The 15,262-nt window shown below is 33.9% G+C and overlaps 3 protein-coding genes and 1 pseudogene across 3 annotated transcripts; all 4 read left to right on the forward strand.

Annotated features, from left to right (window-relative positions):
• The first annotated feature begins 3,506 nt into the window (after positions 1 to 3,506).
• LOC125578035 lies at positions 3,507 to 3,869 on the forward strand. The gene has a single exon (XM_048740307.1). The coding sequence runs from the start codon at positions 3,507 to 3,509 to the stop codon at positions 3,867 to 3,869; it is 363 nt and encodes a 120-aa protein (XP_048596264.1).
• Positions 3,870 to 4,465: 596 nt separating this feature from the next.
• On the forward strand, positions 4,466 to 5,854 carry LOC106419961 (cysteine-rich PDZ-binding protein-like). The gene is made up of 4 exons (XM_013860831.3): positions 4,466 to 4,691; positions 4,889 to 5,006; positions 5,446 to 5,543; positions 5,658 to 5,854. Exons 1-4 carry the CDS (start codon positions 4,676 to 4,678, stop codon positions 5,720 to 5,722), a joined length of 297 nt encoding a protein of 98 aa, XP_013716285.1. The 5' UTR covers positions 4,466 to 4,675; the 3' UTR covers positions 5,723 to 5,854.
• A 1,577-nt stretch (positions 5,855 to 7,431) lies between these two features.
• On the forward strand, positions 7,432 to 8,067 carry LOC106357189 (annotated as a pseudogene).
• Positions 8,068 to 11,556: 3,489 nt separating this feature from the next.
• Positions 11,557 to 12,990, forward strand: LOC106357199. The gene has a single exon (XM_013796881.1). The coding sequence runs from the start codon at positions 11,557 to 11,559 to the stop codon at positions 12,988 to 12,990; it is 1,434 nt and encodes a 477-aa protein (XP_013652335.1).
• The last annotated feature ends 2,272 nt before the right edge of the window (positions 12,991 to 15,262 follow it).

The raw sequence follows: 15,262 nt of genomic DNA on the forward strand, positions 1-15,262 counted from the left end.
CTTTATAAAAATATAATCCAACCCTGCCAGTCTTAACTAATTTCTGAACCAAACTAATCAAACTAACTAAAACTTTGAAAAGACAGTTGAGCTAACCATAAAATGAATTTAACCGCAACAGAAAACCCTAAGTTTTAACCATAATTAAACTGAAACCAAAAACTTTGGTTAATGTCAGTAAAATTTTCATTAATTGAAATACTCGAATGCCAATGCTGAACCAATTTTTTTTTGTTTAATTCAGCACATTTTTTTTCTAACCGAACAATAAACTGAATAATCCGAATAAGGTGAACCCGTAAGCCTACATCATGCATTGCAAGCATGATGACATAGAAGAGCTAATCGCTTTGTGGAGCCAGAAATTTTATAACTAAAACTAAAAGGCCAATATAACGAAAAGCCCAAAAGGGAGTTGGACAGAGTTGGTAGTTATAAGAAAATATCATCTTACATGAGAATATGAAGCTTTCTTAAGCCGTCCACGTCAGCAAAATTTTTTGTAACCAATCATTTATCCATGTCATCATGGATGTTAAGTTGTTGGGCCACGAATCTGTGCTGCGTAATATACTCTTTAACTTTAATGACTCATTTGTTTTGTCATTTTCTTACTCCAACATAATTTTGTTACGACGTCTATAGAAGACCTTCCAGAACTCACTGTCTTCCTATCTCCTCTGTATAACGCATGCGACAGCTATAATGACGAATTAAAGCTACCTAGCTCCTCCAAATAAATCGGCGTTTAACTCTCCACATCCCTCATCTTACTCAATCATAATGATGCCTTCTTAAGCCAAAAATCCATTGCTCAGATCCTCAAATCCGTTCCTAACTTTATGGCAAATCAAACAGCAGTCACCACCACTCAAGCTCCTTCTCCACTTTTCTTCAGTAAGGTTTCACCAGGACCTCGAGATTCCCAGTTGCTTTTTAAGCAAATCCATTTATGTGAAGCTCGCAATAATTTCAAAGAAGGCATCTTTCTCGGCCTTGAGATGCTGATGATTGATGAAGAGGTACGTGTCCATATTTCAATATTATGCTTCCGATTTCATACACGTCTCTGGTTTTTTCTAATTAACAAGATTTTATCCTGAAACTCAACACCTAAGAATTTTTAATGTTAAGAGATAATTTTTAAGATTAGTTAAATAAGTGACCATCTGTGAATATGTTAATGGTTCTCAATATATTTTTATGTAGTAACTAAATAAAAAATTGTTCATATTGAAATTTACTACATATTTCATATTTTTATAACAAATAATTATTTACAAAATAATAAATACCAAAAAGTTTTATATTGAAAATAAATTATGGCTTCAAAACTTAAAGAATTGCTGAATCATTTTATTGGTTATCAAAATTTACAGATTTAAGTATTCAAAATTATTACACATTTATAAAATTATATATTTATATGAAATAAATGTTATTTACCTATACTTCAAAAAAGAATTCAAAATCAAGCAGACAATATATAAGAAAATATATAATATACATAAGATGATAGAATTTTTATTTTATTTTATTAAATATAGAGTATTTTAAATTTTAAGAAAGATTTAAACATAGTTGCGAAAAGATTAATAGAGACATTTAATATGTTAATATAAATTAATGATATTTCAAACAAAAAATATATCAAAACAAATAAATGATATAATATAAAAAAACAAACTTAATTTTTTTTAAAAAAATCTAAGGTTTAATGTTTATAGAACCGCGCGTAGCGCGGTAAAATCTCTAGTATGGATAAAGTCATAAAACTACTATTGGCTGTAGATTCGTTTGAAAAAATAGCATCACAACAAACACAACAAACAATCAGAGGTATAACCACTTCACTTGTGTTGTTCCAAAAAAAAACACTTCATTTGTGTAATGCATCATGCCATCTCCAACCCAACCGTAAATACCATTATAGTGTAATTTCTATACCAAAATTTATTCAACCCAACTGCAAAAATCTCATCATTTTAGTGCAAAACTACACTTATTTTTATTAATAAAATATTAATTAGATAAATATCAGTGGCAAGATAAAAACATATAAAATGGATAAATAATTATATATAATCAATATATTACAAATATTAGAATAGTTTATTTAGTTTGTTATTTTAATATTATTATATTTTATAATAATAATAATAATTTATTTTAAAACAATTATTTTAGTGTTATACATTTTTGTTCAATATAATTACATAATAATTTTTAATAATAAAATTTATAACTAAATAATATAAAAATCAAAAATACAATTTTGATGTAAACTTTGTGTTGTAGTCGAAAAAGAAAATAAAGTTTGATACTAAAATGATATAGTTCTCACATTAAAATAGTGTTATGGATTGGAAATACTTCATGAGAGGCGTGATTAGCATTTTTCCAGGAATATCATGGTGCCCACGCGCACTAGCCGGTCATGTTGATAGGCTAAAGCTAGCAAAGTTATAAAACGAAACTCAATCTCTATCACAAAAGATTGGATGAAAGAACTCATATATTAAACCGATCTTGACTCAGGTTGATTCTCAAACAGATAACAGGCGATGGTTGTAAATTTTTCCTAGAGATCAAACTGAAAACTCAAAAGAAAAGAGCAAGATCAACAACAAAACAAAAGATCAAACGACACTTTCAAAATAAAGTAGCATTCGATGTAACACAATCTTTTTATGAATATAATTTACATTCATTAAAAAAACTTTGTATCTTAGAGTGATCTCAAGACTCAATATTTCTGTGATCTTAATAATTTGACAATGTGGACAAACGCCAAGAGCAATCCAACCGTGAATCCCTCAGCTCCGAGCTGCACTCCAGATCCTTGGTAGAAGAAAACAAGCTTGTTCGGATCATTATGATCCTGAAGAAACATAGGCATTTCCTAACGATGTTGTGCATTGTTACTGCCACGATGAAGAAATAAATGAAGCTAGCACCTGCCAAAGCCTAAGATCATAGAGAATAGACGACATTTTTACCTATAATTTTAGAATCTTTTTTTCTACAACATATAGTAAACAAATAAAACAGGATGTAGAAAAAAAATAGGTAAGAACAACCAGTGGCGAATCACGACGAATGGGATCACTTGTCACGAGTCACGACTAGTTTAAAAAAAAAAAATTTAGTTCAAAATTATGGTTTTTGAAATAATTAGCTTAAATGTCATAAAACTGTTCCCGGTTCACTCAAAATTCATGTAATGACTCTGGTATCAATTATAACAATCGACAATGTGGTTTCAATATTTTTAAAGGACTTTTAAGAAGTCCCACACATAATGATGACCAAATAAATAAAAAACAAACCTCAAAAACCAATATTAAAATGATGAGAATTTCTTGGTGTACAAGTATAGTTGACCATTCGATTTTCTTGAGTCCCAAACATATTTGATACGCAGTGCTCCCCAAGTACATGTCTCTATATATGTACACATTATTAAACTCAACAATGCATCAACTCTCAAATCAAAATAAGCAAAAATGAAGAGAGAAGGTCGCCAACACGGTGTTGTTCGGACATTGATGATTCTTCCTTCCGAATTAAACCCGCGACCCGCAAAACTGTTTGTGAACCGGTTTGATTCACCACCAGCTTTTGGAGTATTTGCCAAAGTGTCATCAAAACCGACTAACCACTCGAAATTCACAGGAAGATGTGAAAGGTCCAAGTGCAGTGATTGCCATGCCTCACCGGCTAAGAAGTCAGCCAACAAATCTAAAGGTCGCCGTAAGGAACAAGCAATGGCTTCGTGGACTGAGGATAAGCTACATTGTCTCGTCAGATCGGACTTAAGCGGAGAAGATTATGAAGCTCTTGTGTATGATAATGACAATTATTATTAATAATCATCAGTTTGAGATATATATATATATATATATCTGTTTATGTGAAGGTTGTTTTTATACATATGAACATTGAAAAAACAAATATTGTAAGACCTCAATCTCAGCCTTTTCTATTTTCTGTTTTTTTTTTTTTTACTTTCTCGCATACAAAAATATATGAATACGTAACACAATACTACTTCCGTTCCCGAAAGTAAGATGTTTTAAATATTTTTCTTATTCCACAAAAAGAGATTTTTTATATTGTTAAAGTACTTTTTTATACTTTTGAGGAATTAATTGAGAATATTTGAATTGATTAAATTCCATTGGTAGAAAATTATTGTAAAGTGTATAATAAAGTAAAAATAAATTAAATTATAAATATTTATTAAGTTTTTAATAAATGTGTATACTTTAGAAAATCTTACTTTCGGGAACAGAGGGAGTATAAAGTTTTTAGTTTAGATTTTACAATGTTTTCATAATTACTCATAGGTTAAAAATACTCAATATTTAATTTCTTAAAATACTCAAATATTTAATGAATATTTATATTTTTAGTAATTTTTAAGATTTTTCGTGAGATGATCTAAGTAATGATGCCTATGGTTGCTATTTTGCAATTGGTGGGTGACGCTAAAACGAAACGCGATTCCGCCTCTAGTCACGCGTTTTAACCGACAACGGTAACTATACTTTCCAGAAAAGGAAAAATAAAATAATAAAAGTTAATAAATAAAAAAAGGAGTTAGCTTTCTCTCTCGTGTCGAATCGAATTGGGCGATAGGGTTTCTTCATCAATCTCTGGGGAGACGACGAAGATGGTGTGCGATAAGTGTAAGCCCTCCTCTTATTTCATCTCAGATCTTCAATTCCGTATTCGAATCGAATCGAATCGAATCTATCATCAAACCCTAATGATCTCTAGATCTATTTTATTTACCATATGGTTTCTGATTCGGTTTGGTTTCTCAGATCTGTTAAATTAGTGGAAAGCATGAACCTTTTTGTATGAATCTTTGCTGCTTGTGTAGGTGAGAAGAAGTTATCAAAGGTGATAGTTCCAGATAAGTGGAAGGATGGTGCTCGTAATGTTACCGAAGGTGGTGGCCGCAAGATCAACGAGAACAAACTTCTCTCCAAGAAGAACAGGTTCCCTTCCTTCATCTTCCTTAAACTGTGTAGAAACATCTAAATAGCCTTAAAGGTGTAATCTTTGTATTGTCTTTGTTTTAGGCTGAGTATTGGTTTGCTTCTCGTTAGCTCTTTCTAAGATTCATTAGTAGATGTTGAAGTTATAGTGGAAAAGGTGATACATTTGTAGTTTTTAAGGCGAGTTCTGTTCTAGTTTGAGTTGAGTGTTGTTTTGTTTCTTCTAAGAATCATCAGTGCATTAGTTAGTGTAGAAGTTCTCATTGGATGTTTGTATTGTCTTTCTTGAGTTGAGTATTGGTTTTCGTAGAATCAACATTGGTATATGTTTAGGAAGATCAAATGTTTGCAAAAACTACGTGTTCTAGTAGTATAGTGCTCTCGATAAGTGTTGTTGTTGTTTTTTCTTGGCTGATTCTGATGTTTATTTACTTTGTAGATGGACACCTTACGGTACTGCTACCACGAAGTGCACGATCTGCAAGCAGCAAGTGCATCAAGATGGTAAATATTGTCACACATGTGCCTATAGCAAAGGTAAAATTAGTACATAGCCTCTACCTATCTGTTATACTACCTCTAATTAGATAGTCATGTAAGGGTGTAACTCAATAAACTGATGGATTTGGTTCTTCATTCATGGTTGTGCAGGAGTGTGTGCCATGTGCGGGAAGCAAGTGTTGGACACGAAGATGTATAAGCAAAGCAATGTTTAACCAAATCCCTCTAAGCTTCTTCACCCTTTGATGTCTATTTGCATAACCAGGGGACTATCTTTGTTATATCATGTGTTAATTCTCTGTACCTCACTCTTTTGTTTCTAGTAAAAACAAACAAAAGCTTCCCTCTTTTAAGGTGTGATCATGATAGTTCTTAATCTTTCGTATTAATCATGTCGTTTCTCTGTGTTCATTGGGTGAACATGAAATTATGAGCGAGTAAAAACCGGACCATCCCATAATCAGACGTGATCCAACTTGTACATGCACAGTAGTTCTCAAGGTTCTGCTTCTCCCATAGCCTTTCTCTGCACCAGATCTTCTTTCTTGTATTCATCTGACAAGTGACAACCATCACATTATATAAGAGTCAGATCTTTCATGCACGTCTTGGGCTGGTTCGGGTATGAAAAATAGAATAGGTTACCTAGATTTGTCCATAAGTCAAGAGACACTCCAAAGTGATCTTCGGGTTAGGTAGGATGGGTCTTCCCATGTATCCAACTGCTGTACCATACTAGCAGCTGAAAGGCTACAGAGAGTTGAATCAGTACTCTTGATAAATAGAAATTGGAGTCAGAGACCTTTCAAAAAAGGAAACCTTGATGATGATGTCGGGTAGGCGAATGAATCGAACACCAAGGAGTTCCAAGACTGACGGATTTACCTTTCAATCTGCTTTGGACCCTTCTTCTTGCTACACACCACAGGACCGGCCATGGGCCAAAATCCATGAAGCAAGTAAGGGAAAATTAAACCAACATGTCTCTTGTTCTACAACGTCCTCTTTTTTAACATCATTCATACGCTGAAAACAAAAACCAAATATCATCATTTATATACTAAGGGTCTTACTGCTTCAACTGCAGCGGTTGCGGTTGCGGTTGCAGGAGTTTGCGGATGTGGGTGGTTGCGGTTTCTAGCGGTTTTAAGAGATTTGTACGATTGGTTCTGCGGTTAGAAATTGGTGCGTTTGCGGGATACTTATAACTGGTTAACTACCAAATGCAACAGCGGTTAAATAATAAATTAACAATATTTACATTTTATAAAATTATAAAAATATCAAAAATAATAAATATAGAAGTTATATTTAGAAAGTTATACTTTAATTTTTTTTTTAAATTATAGAAAATATTTTTATTTTAAAGTTTTATAATATTAATTAAAATATAATAGATATATTTTAGCATTTTTATAATTCTAATTTAATTTTTTTTATTGAATATTTTTATTTTGTATTTATATTGTTTTGAAAAAAAAGAATTTTTTTTATCCTTCCGCAACCGCCCGCAACCGCAAACGCTAGCTGGAACCAGCTTTTGAATTTATGAGGTTCAGAGCGATTTAGAATGGTTTGGAGCGGTTTGAGCGATTGTTACAAAATGCCAACAACCGCTATTAACCGCAAAAGCTGCGTTTGCGGGTGGAGCGGGAAAACCAGTCATACCCTGTTTTTGACCCAAAAAAAAAATACTTAGTTGTCAATTATGTTCTTCCCAATGTGATATGGGTTGTCAATTATTTTCTTACCAATGTGATATACCCATTATATTATCCAAGGTATCTTTGGCTTTATTCTAGATTAGCACCGAGTATGTAGTTTTAGCTTGACTACATAAACCTCACAAGCCACCACTCGGTTCACATTATTTATTATTACTTCCCATTACCAATTTACCCACCACCATTAACACAAATAAAAAATGCATAACAAAATCGACTCTTTACCGGTAAGATCCGACCGATCAGCTGACCCACATCGTGTCCCCACTCCGAGAGCGAAACTGTTCACAAGGTCAAAGAAAGCCTCACAACAAGAGTCTCTAAACTCATACGTGCCATTTTCTTATAACTTTTGTATGTTTAGGCAATGTTTTTTTTCATCTTATGGATCAGTCTGCGTCCTCACCAACCTCGTTTCCACATCCACGAGTTCTCATATAAGCAAGCTTCAAGATAACGGCTCATAACTCGAACCAAAACGTTGGCGTGTATGACACCATGGAAGTATCCGTTTATTACAGAGAGAAACGGGTCGGGTCAACTAAACTCATTCACTCTTTTACCAGGACCCGAACCCGAAGACACACGAGCTGGATCGAATGAGCCTTACGTGGGCCATCAATGGCAGTGAATAAGGACCGTTGGATGGAGATGGGACGAGACAGGAATCAAGGATAGGTAGTGTTCTGTTTGGAGGTGTTGTCCGTGATACGGTTTAAGGTGTACATGTGGCACAATAAGAGTCATAGGAATATAGGATGCACGCAAACTGTTATATTGAGGTCGGCTGGGACGGCTTGTTGCTGAGTGGGAGCAAAGACAAGATGTCCAATTGATTTTACTTGACTAGATGTGTCACATTTGCATTCGTTCAATATGCCGGCTGTATCTTAATTGATAGATTGTAAAGTAAAAAGGTTTTCAAAATGTTGCCAATTCAACAACATAAATATATATTGATCTAATTTTGAATACTTATTTCCAATAATGAGAATTTATAACCGGTTGGATATTTATGGTTGGATCAGAGTATAAGCACGACCCAGGTGACTTCCCAAGAGCCAAACAGTTGGAGATTACGAAAATGTTATTACGAATAAACGATTACGACGTTTTACCGGAAAGTGCACAACACTTTAAATATCTCATAAAATAAAGTGCATGAAAAGCATTCAATATTTGGTCTAGATAATGTAAAGAACCTGTTTGGTCTAGTTTAATAAGAAAATAGACGTAGAGCTTAAGAGATGTTTTCTCCAGACAATAAGACTTGAGTAATATTTTTTCAATTCGCCACATGGCTTGATATATAAATTTATACAAAGACAAATTGTATATCTGTCCAAACAATAATTGTAACTTGTAAGATTAACTTTCCCAGATTCAGGTTCAGAGGCCTAAACAATCTATATAATATTCAAGCAGTTCGCGTTAATATTTTAATACATTTTGTTAATTGTAGAAGTGTTTTAAATCTTTGTGTATCAGTATAAGACAATATTCATTGGATGCAACGTGATCACGATGGACATTTAGAAAATGTGGGGACCCAAAGTCTTTGTGCTACAGTATTCATTTTAAGATTTTAGAAGTGATTTTAAGAGATAAAAGTGTTTTTCCAAAAGAAAAAGAAACATCAAATTTTGAGACTAGTATAGATATGAGGCTAAATATAAAGCTAAATACTGTAAATTTATTCATTCACATAATTAATATACAAACTTTAAGCGGATATTTACTTCAACCGAAATTTTTTAAATCTTTTTGTTTTCTTCAAAATTAATTTGTGTTTGTTCACAGCGCGTTGTATCTCAACGTCCGTTCAATATGCTAATCAAATGTTACTAAAGATCATTACATATATATATATATATATTGTTCATGATGAAATAGTTTAAATAGTTCCTTCTGATGGTTTTTCTATTACTTGATATCTAGAATTAATTGAGTAACGATTGGGTATTGAGTATGTGTTCGTTTTCTTAGGGGTGAAGTGCGATCTACTATACAGATTAGGGAGATGTTTCTAGGATAGATTATTCTACACAATCGTAAGGACCAGTGAGAGAGAATATATAAGAGATTTACATTTCTAAGATTTTTTATGTCTAAATCATGCATTTTTTTAATGAAGAATTAAAGGACATTTACACCAAAAAGATCATTCAAAGGACTATTTAGATTCTCTCTTTTTGTTAGGCAGCCGTTTAAGAACAAAATAATGTTCGGAAGCGAAAACCAATTCTTTGAACCGAATTTTCACATTATTTTTTTCAATATTTTGTTTGAAGCCCGTATAGACTAATTTATCTAAGTTCTTATGTGGATATATTCTAATAAACAAAACGATTGGTATTGTAAGATGTATAATACCTACATAATTATAAATTGAGTTTTCTTTTCTTTTTGAGAAACTTCTAAATAACTCTAATAATTACAAATAAGTAGATTGGTTCAAAACGAGAAACGATCATAAAATAACAATTCATTGTGTTAAAGGAAAGAAAAGATAAGTAATACGAAATTTTAAGAATACAAAAAGTTCACCGTTAATATAAAGGTTTAAAATTTAGTACCAACTATATAATCGGTTATCCAAAAACCGGAAAACAATTTAACCAGTTACTAGATCAAGTTAGTTCGTGTACACGTGAAGGATTCATTAATATCTGGTTTATGGAGTCGACATGTATATGCAAACAACGAGTTGATCTACATAAAACGAAACATTACACAAAGTATATTTTCTGCCAACTCATGAGTTTAAAGATAAGTATTTACATTAATAAATAAAATTAAGATATATCATATATATAATACTACTATGATTTGACAATTACCTGCTTATATATTTTATATTAGAAAACATTGGACAAATCATGAGAATGTCACATGAGCTTATAAATCACCGTTTGATTAAACAAATAAACATTTTGCTTATAACCAACACAACAAAATAAATTATTTGCATGTGGGGTTTATGGTATAATTTCTTGCATGTGGGGTTGACGTAAGAAAATATAAAAATTTGCATGTGGTCGGAACATGTGAATTTTCAAAAGAAAAATTTACACATATATTTTTTTTGTTAAGTATGTGAATTTCATTAACTTAATAATGAGGCAATAAGATACAATAGGCTTCAAAGAATCTAGTCATAATGAATCTAAATCGCTAAGTTGACAAGACAAATCAGTGGATCATTAGCAAGCCACAAAGAAAAAGGTATAAAAAACTCACCAAAACTAATAAGGTTCAAACACAACCATAAGGATGTGAGTAAAGCTTAACTAACTAAACAGATCCAAAGACAACTTTTTAGCTAACAGTAGACCAAAGCGGAGATTTTGAAGCCGGAACCTGCATTAAAGTCGCTCGGGTCGATAGAGAATCACAACCGGAGAACAGTCCAAAGAAGCACAGACCGTCCCGAAGGCGACTTCAACAGAAGGATAATATAACAAATTTTATATTCTCTTAAGAGTATTTATATATATATATATATATGGAATGCAGCAATTCATGGTTCACTTGGTTAACAATAAGAAAGCAAATCATTGTTAACTAGATGAGTCATTTTTTGTATCTTCTGATATTTTAGGTTCAGACCATTATATATAAATCAAAGCTCTCTTATTTTTTTCTTTGGTTTATTATATTATTTTATATTTGATGAGAAACAAATTAATTCCTTGGTAAATGCATTCCCTTTTGGGTATGAATGGTGACCAAAGAACGACGAGGAACAAATGCATTCTCTAACATTCCTTAAAAAAATCACCATTCATAAGGAATAATTTTTCCTTCTCATTCCCTACCATTCCTTTTTTGTAGAGAAATAAAGAACAAATTAATTTCTTGGTAAATATGGGATGGAACAACCATTCCCTTTTATTCATGTAATTATATTCTTCTACATTCCTTTCCTATTCGTTCCTCTTGTTTCCAGAATGGTCACCAGTCACCCAAAAAATGTAAAAGCAACTTTATTTATATCTCAATAAAATGATACCTAAATAGTATTCTCTAAGAACAATATATATATATATATATATTATTTTCAAAATTTATTATATTTTTTAATTTATTATATTCATGGAAAAAGATTTCATATGAAGTATATTGTATGCAGATGCGTATAATCGCTTCTCTCTCTAGAGTAAATCCTCTCTAGAGCTTTAGACTCTTTTTCTTGGTTCTTCCAACAAGAAAAAGCTTTAATCTCACGCTATCTCTTTTCCTCAATCTTTATCCTCTCTAGATCACTTCTAGTCCTTCATCCATTCCCAATCCTGTTCTTCAACTTGCTTTAAATGTCTTCAGACATGGATAAAGCCCTCTTAGCACTTTCTCTTAAAGATGATGATGATGTGCCCTTCACTCTACCTGATCTTCCTCAGTATTATTTTTCAGAAAGAAACGCATGCAGTCTCATCGGCCGACTACTCAACCCAGAATTTCAGAATATGGCTAATCTGATCCTGGACATGCCTCGGAAATGGCAAAAAGTGAATCGTGTTAGAGGCATCGCTCTTACTAGGGAAATATTTCAGTTCATATTCACACATGCACATGATCTTCAAGATGTTCTAGACAAAGGCATGCAGACCTACAATGACTGGGGACTGGCTTTAGAAAGATGGGTTGAAAGACCGCCGTTTGGTTATCTACAGTTTGTCTCAATCTGGGTAAGAATCAGCAATATCCTAGTCAACCACTACACGGCGCCAGCAATAACGGAACTTGGTGAGTTGATTAGCCATGTAGAACTCGTAGCCTTTGACCCTGAAAAATCGCAGAGACAAGATTATGTTCGTGTGAAGATCCGTATTGATGTCTCCAAACCTCTTAAGAAATCAAGGACTCTGAACCTCCCTGGTGGAGATCAAACAACTATCTTCTATTTTTATGAAAAAGTTCAAAAGAGGTGTACTCACTGTCAAAGGCTTACACATGCAAAGCCTAGATGTCCTTTTCTGGTTAATAATCCAAGCATGCAAGAAGCTTCTGCGAGTAATCATCATCATCCTCAGTCTTCAAAGATTCAGCCGTTCTTATCAGAAGATGATCCTCTCTTTGGAGATTTAAAAGAGGACCAAGTTGGCATCAATCCTTTCTCAGGTCGTCCTCGTATTGATCCTGCAGTTCTTCAAGAAATGCGTAACTATCTACTCGCCTCTAGCAAGGAAGATAGACACGTCAGAGAACAGAGAGTTATTTTCTCTGTTAAAGAAGCAGAACAAAATCCTATCTCTCAGAAGATGACGCTTCAGCTTCTATCTCCTCTAATCTTTACAACAGACATCGACAAAGGAAAAGGAATTGTTTTTGATTTTGGCAAAAATCATTACAATCCCAAAGACTCAGTGTTCAGCCCTCAGACGCCTAAACTAATGGAGTCAGCAATAGCAGCGGGTCACTCTTTGGTTAACTCTACAACCAATGTTTTCTGTAGACTCGAATTGCCATCCAACCAAGCTTCATCAAGTCAGATTCAACTATCTAGTGTTCCTTTTGCTGGTTTCTCGAGCCCGACATTAAAGAAGGAAAAACCTAAGAGAAAACCAGGAAGGTACAAAAAAATTCCCATCTCTCAGAGGAAAACATCGAAGTCAGAGACAAAGAAGCAAGACTCTGTAGCTGTTGATCATGGTCTCAACAAGAAACGCAAAGCGGAAGATGATTTGGCCGGTGCATCCAAGGCTGCTAAGCGCATTGCATCAGAGATGGTCCCAAAGGAGGGACCGTCCAAAGCTTAATGAGCTTCATCAGTTGGAACTGTTGGGGACTGGGACGGTCTCATGAACTGACAGTACATAGACTCACGGAATTACGACGTACGTTCTTCCCTGAGATCCTTTTTCTGATGGAAACTATGAATCCTAAGAATAACTTAGTTGATCTTCAAACCTGGTTAGGTTATGATCGTTTGTACACTGTAGACCCTGTATATATTGGTGGTCGTCTGACCCTTTTTTGGAAAAACAGTGTTGATGTAACCATCTTGTATGCTGACAAGAACCTTTTGGATGTAAATGTTATATATGAAGATAAGGAATTTCACTTGTCGTGTGTGTATGGTAATCCGGATGTCAGTCTTCGACATTTAGTTTGGGAACGTCTCTCCAGATTTGGTGCTAATAGAAAGTCTAGTTGGTGCATATTTGGGGATTTCAATGAAATTTTAAATCATTCAGAGAAGATAGGTGGGCCTAGAAGAAGTGATAATTTTTTCACACTTTTTTCAGATATGCTAGATGGTTGTGGAATGTCTGAACTTCCTAGTTCTGGAGATAGTTTTACATGGGAGGGTCGTAGAAACAATTTATGGATTCAATGTAAATTAGATAGAGCGTTTGGCAACAAGGCCTGGTTCTCGCAATTTTCTGCTGCTAATCAAACCTTCCTAGCTAAGAGAGGCTCTGATCACCGTCCGGTTTTAATAAAGCTTTTATCATCTCAAGACAAGTATAGAGGATCTTTTCGTTTTGACAAGAGGATGCTTCACAAACCTCTGGTTAAAGAAGCCGTTCTTCATGCTTGGAATCAGCCGAACCCATTTGTTCCTTCCACGGTTTATTCTCGTATAAGATATTGCAGGAAAGCTCTTAGTAGATGGAAAAAAGAAAACAAGTCGAACTCAAAAGAAAGAATTTTGTTTTTTCAAGAAAAATTGGAACTTGAAGAATCCTCTCAGAATCCCTCAACTTCTGAGATTTGTTCTCTAAAAAAATCTCTTATATCAGCTTATAGAGATGAAGATAATTTCTGGAAACAAAAAAGTAAAGATGACTGGATTTTACATGGCGATGGCAACACAAAAGTTTTTCATGCGGCAGTAAAACTTTCCAGATCAAGAAACGACATTGTTAAACTTATTGACAATGCTGGAATCACTCATAGATCGGAAGCTTCAAAAGCTCAGGTAGCTATCAAGTATTTTAAAGAGGTTTTTACATCTTCAAACTCTGAAGATTATCAGCTTCTTCTCCGCGATCTACCTGCTAAAGTCTCAGATAGCATGAACCGTCTACTAATCAGAGAAGTTACTCCTGAAGAGATTAAAGATGCGGTCTTCTCTATCAAACCAAACAGCGCTCCTGGAGCAGATGGTATGTCGGGTTTCTTCTTTCAATCTTATTGGGACGTTGTTGGTGAACAACTAACTAAAGAAATCCTAGGTTTCTTTGAGTCGGGTATAATGCCTTCTGAATGGAATTACACTCAACTTTGTCTTATTCCTAAGAAGGTAAATGCTACTTTGATGTCCGATCTCCGACCTATTAGCTTATGCTCGGTAATGTATAAAGCTATTTCTAAGATACTGGCATCAAGACTTAAAGCCATTTTACCAGATGTAGTATCTCCTTCTCAGTCTGCATTTGTCTCAGATAGACTTATATCAGACAATATTATTCTGGCTCATGAATCAATTCATAGCCTCAGAACTCATGATTTTGTCTCAAGAAATTTTATGGCGGCTAAAACTGATATGTCTAAGGCTTTTGACAGAGTCGAATGGAATTATTTAAAGGCGATACTCTCATCTCTTGGCTTTCATAGTAGATGGATAGCTTGGATCATGGAATGTGTGTCCACAGTGAAATACTATGTTCTTCTCAACGGTCATAAGTGGAGCCATTCCAATTGCTGACAACCTTATTGAAAGAGGTATGAAAGTTGATTCACGTTGTCAGATTTGTGGCCTTGAGGGAGAATCTTTAAATCATGTTCTCTTTACCTGCACTGTTGCAAAACAAACTTGGGCTGAAAGTAACTTCACTCACCCGGAATCTGGCTTTGATCCTTCCTCTGTCTATTCCAACATTTTTTATGTTTTAAAGACAAGAAGTAATACCTTAATACCGGAGCAAATAAGAAGATGTGGCCCTTGGATTTTATGGTCGATTTGGAGAAACATGAACTCCTTCTTATTTGAAGGAAAAATAGCCCTGGGTCCATCTTTTATAAAATTTTTTTTGAAGAAGCTGATCATTGGTTTATGATTAAATCTTTGGATGCTCAAGAAAA

Source organism: Brassica napus, chromosome A9, assembly GCF_020379485.1.
Source record: "Brassica napus cultivar Da-Ae chromosome A9, Da-Ae, whole genome shotgun sequence".
In the NCBI taxonomy this organism is placed as follows: Eukaryota; Viridiplantae; Streptophyta; class Magnoliopsida; order Brassicales; family Brassicaceae; genus Brassica; species Brassica napus.

Coding starts and splice junctions, on each gene's coding strand:
- LOC125578035 (XM_048740307.1), top strand. CDS start 3,507: ATGAAGAGAGAAGGTCGCCAACACGGTGTTGTTCGGACATTGATGATT.
- LOC106419961 (XM_013860831.3), top strand. Junction 5,007..5,445: donor CTTCTCTCCAAGAAGAACAG/GTTCCCTTCCTT, acceptor TTTACTTTGTAG/ATGGACACCTTACGGTACTG. Junction 5,544..5,657: donor CACATGTGCCTATAGCAAAG/GTAAAATTAGTA, acceptor ATGGTTGTGCAG/GAGTGTGTGCCATGTGCGGG.
- LOC106357199 (XM_013796881.1), top strand. CDS start 11,557: ATGGATAAAGCCCTCTTAGCACTTTCTCTTAAAGATGATGATGATGTG.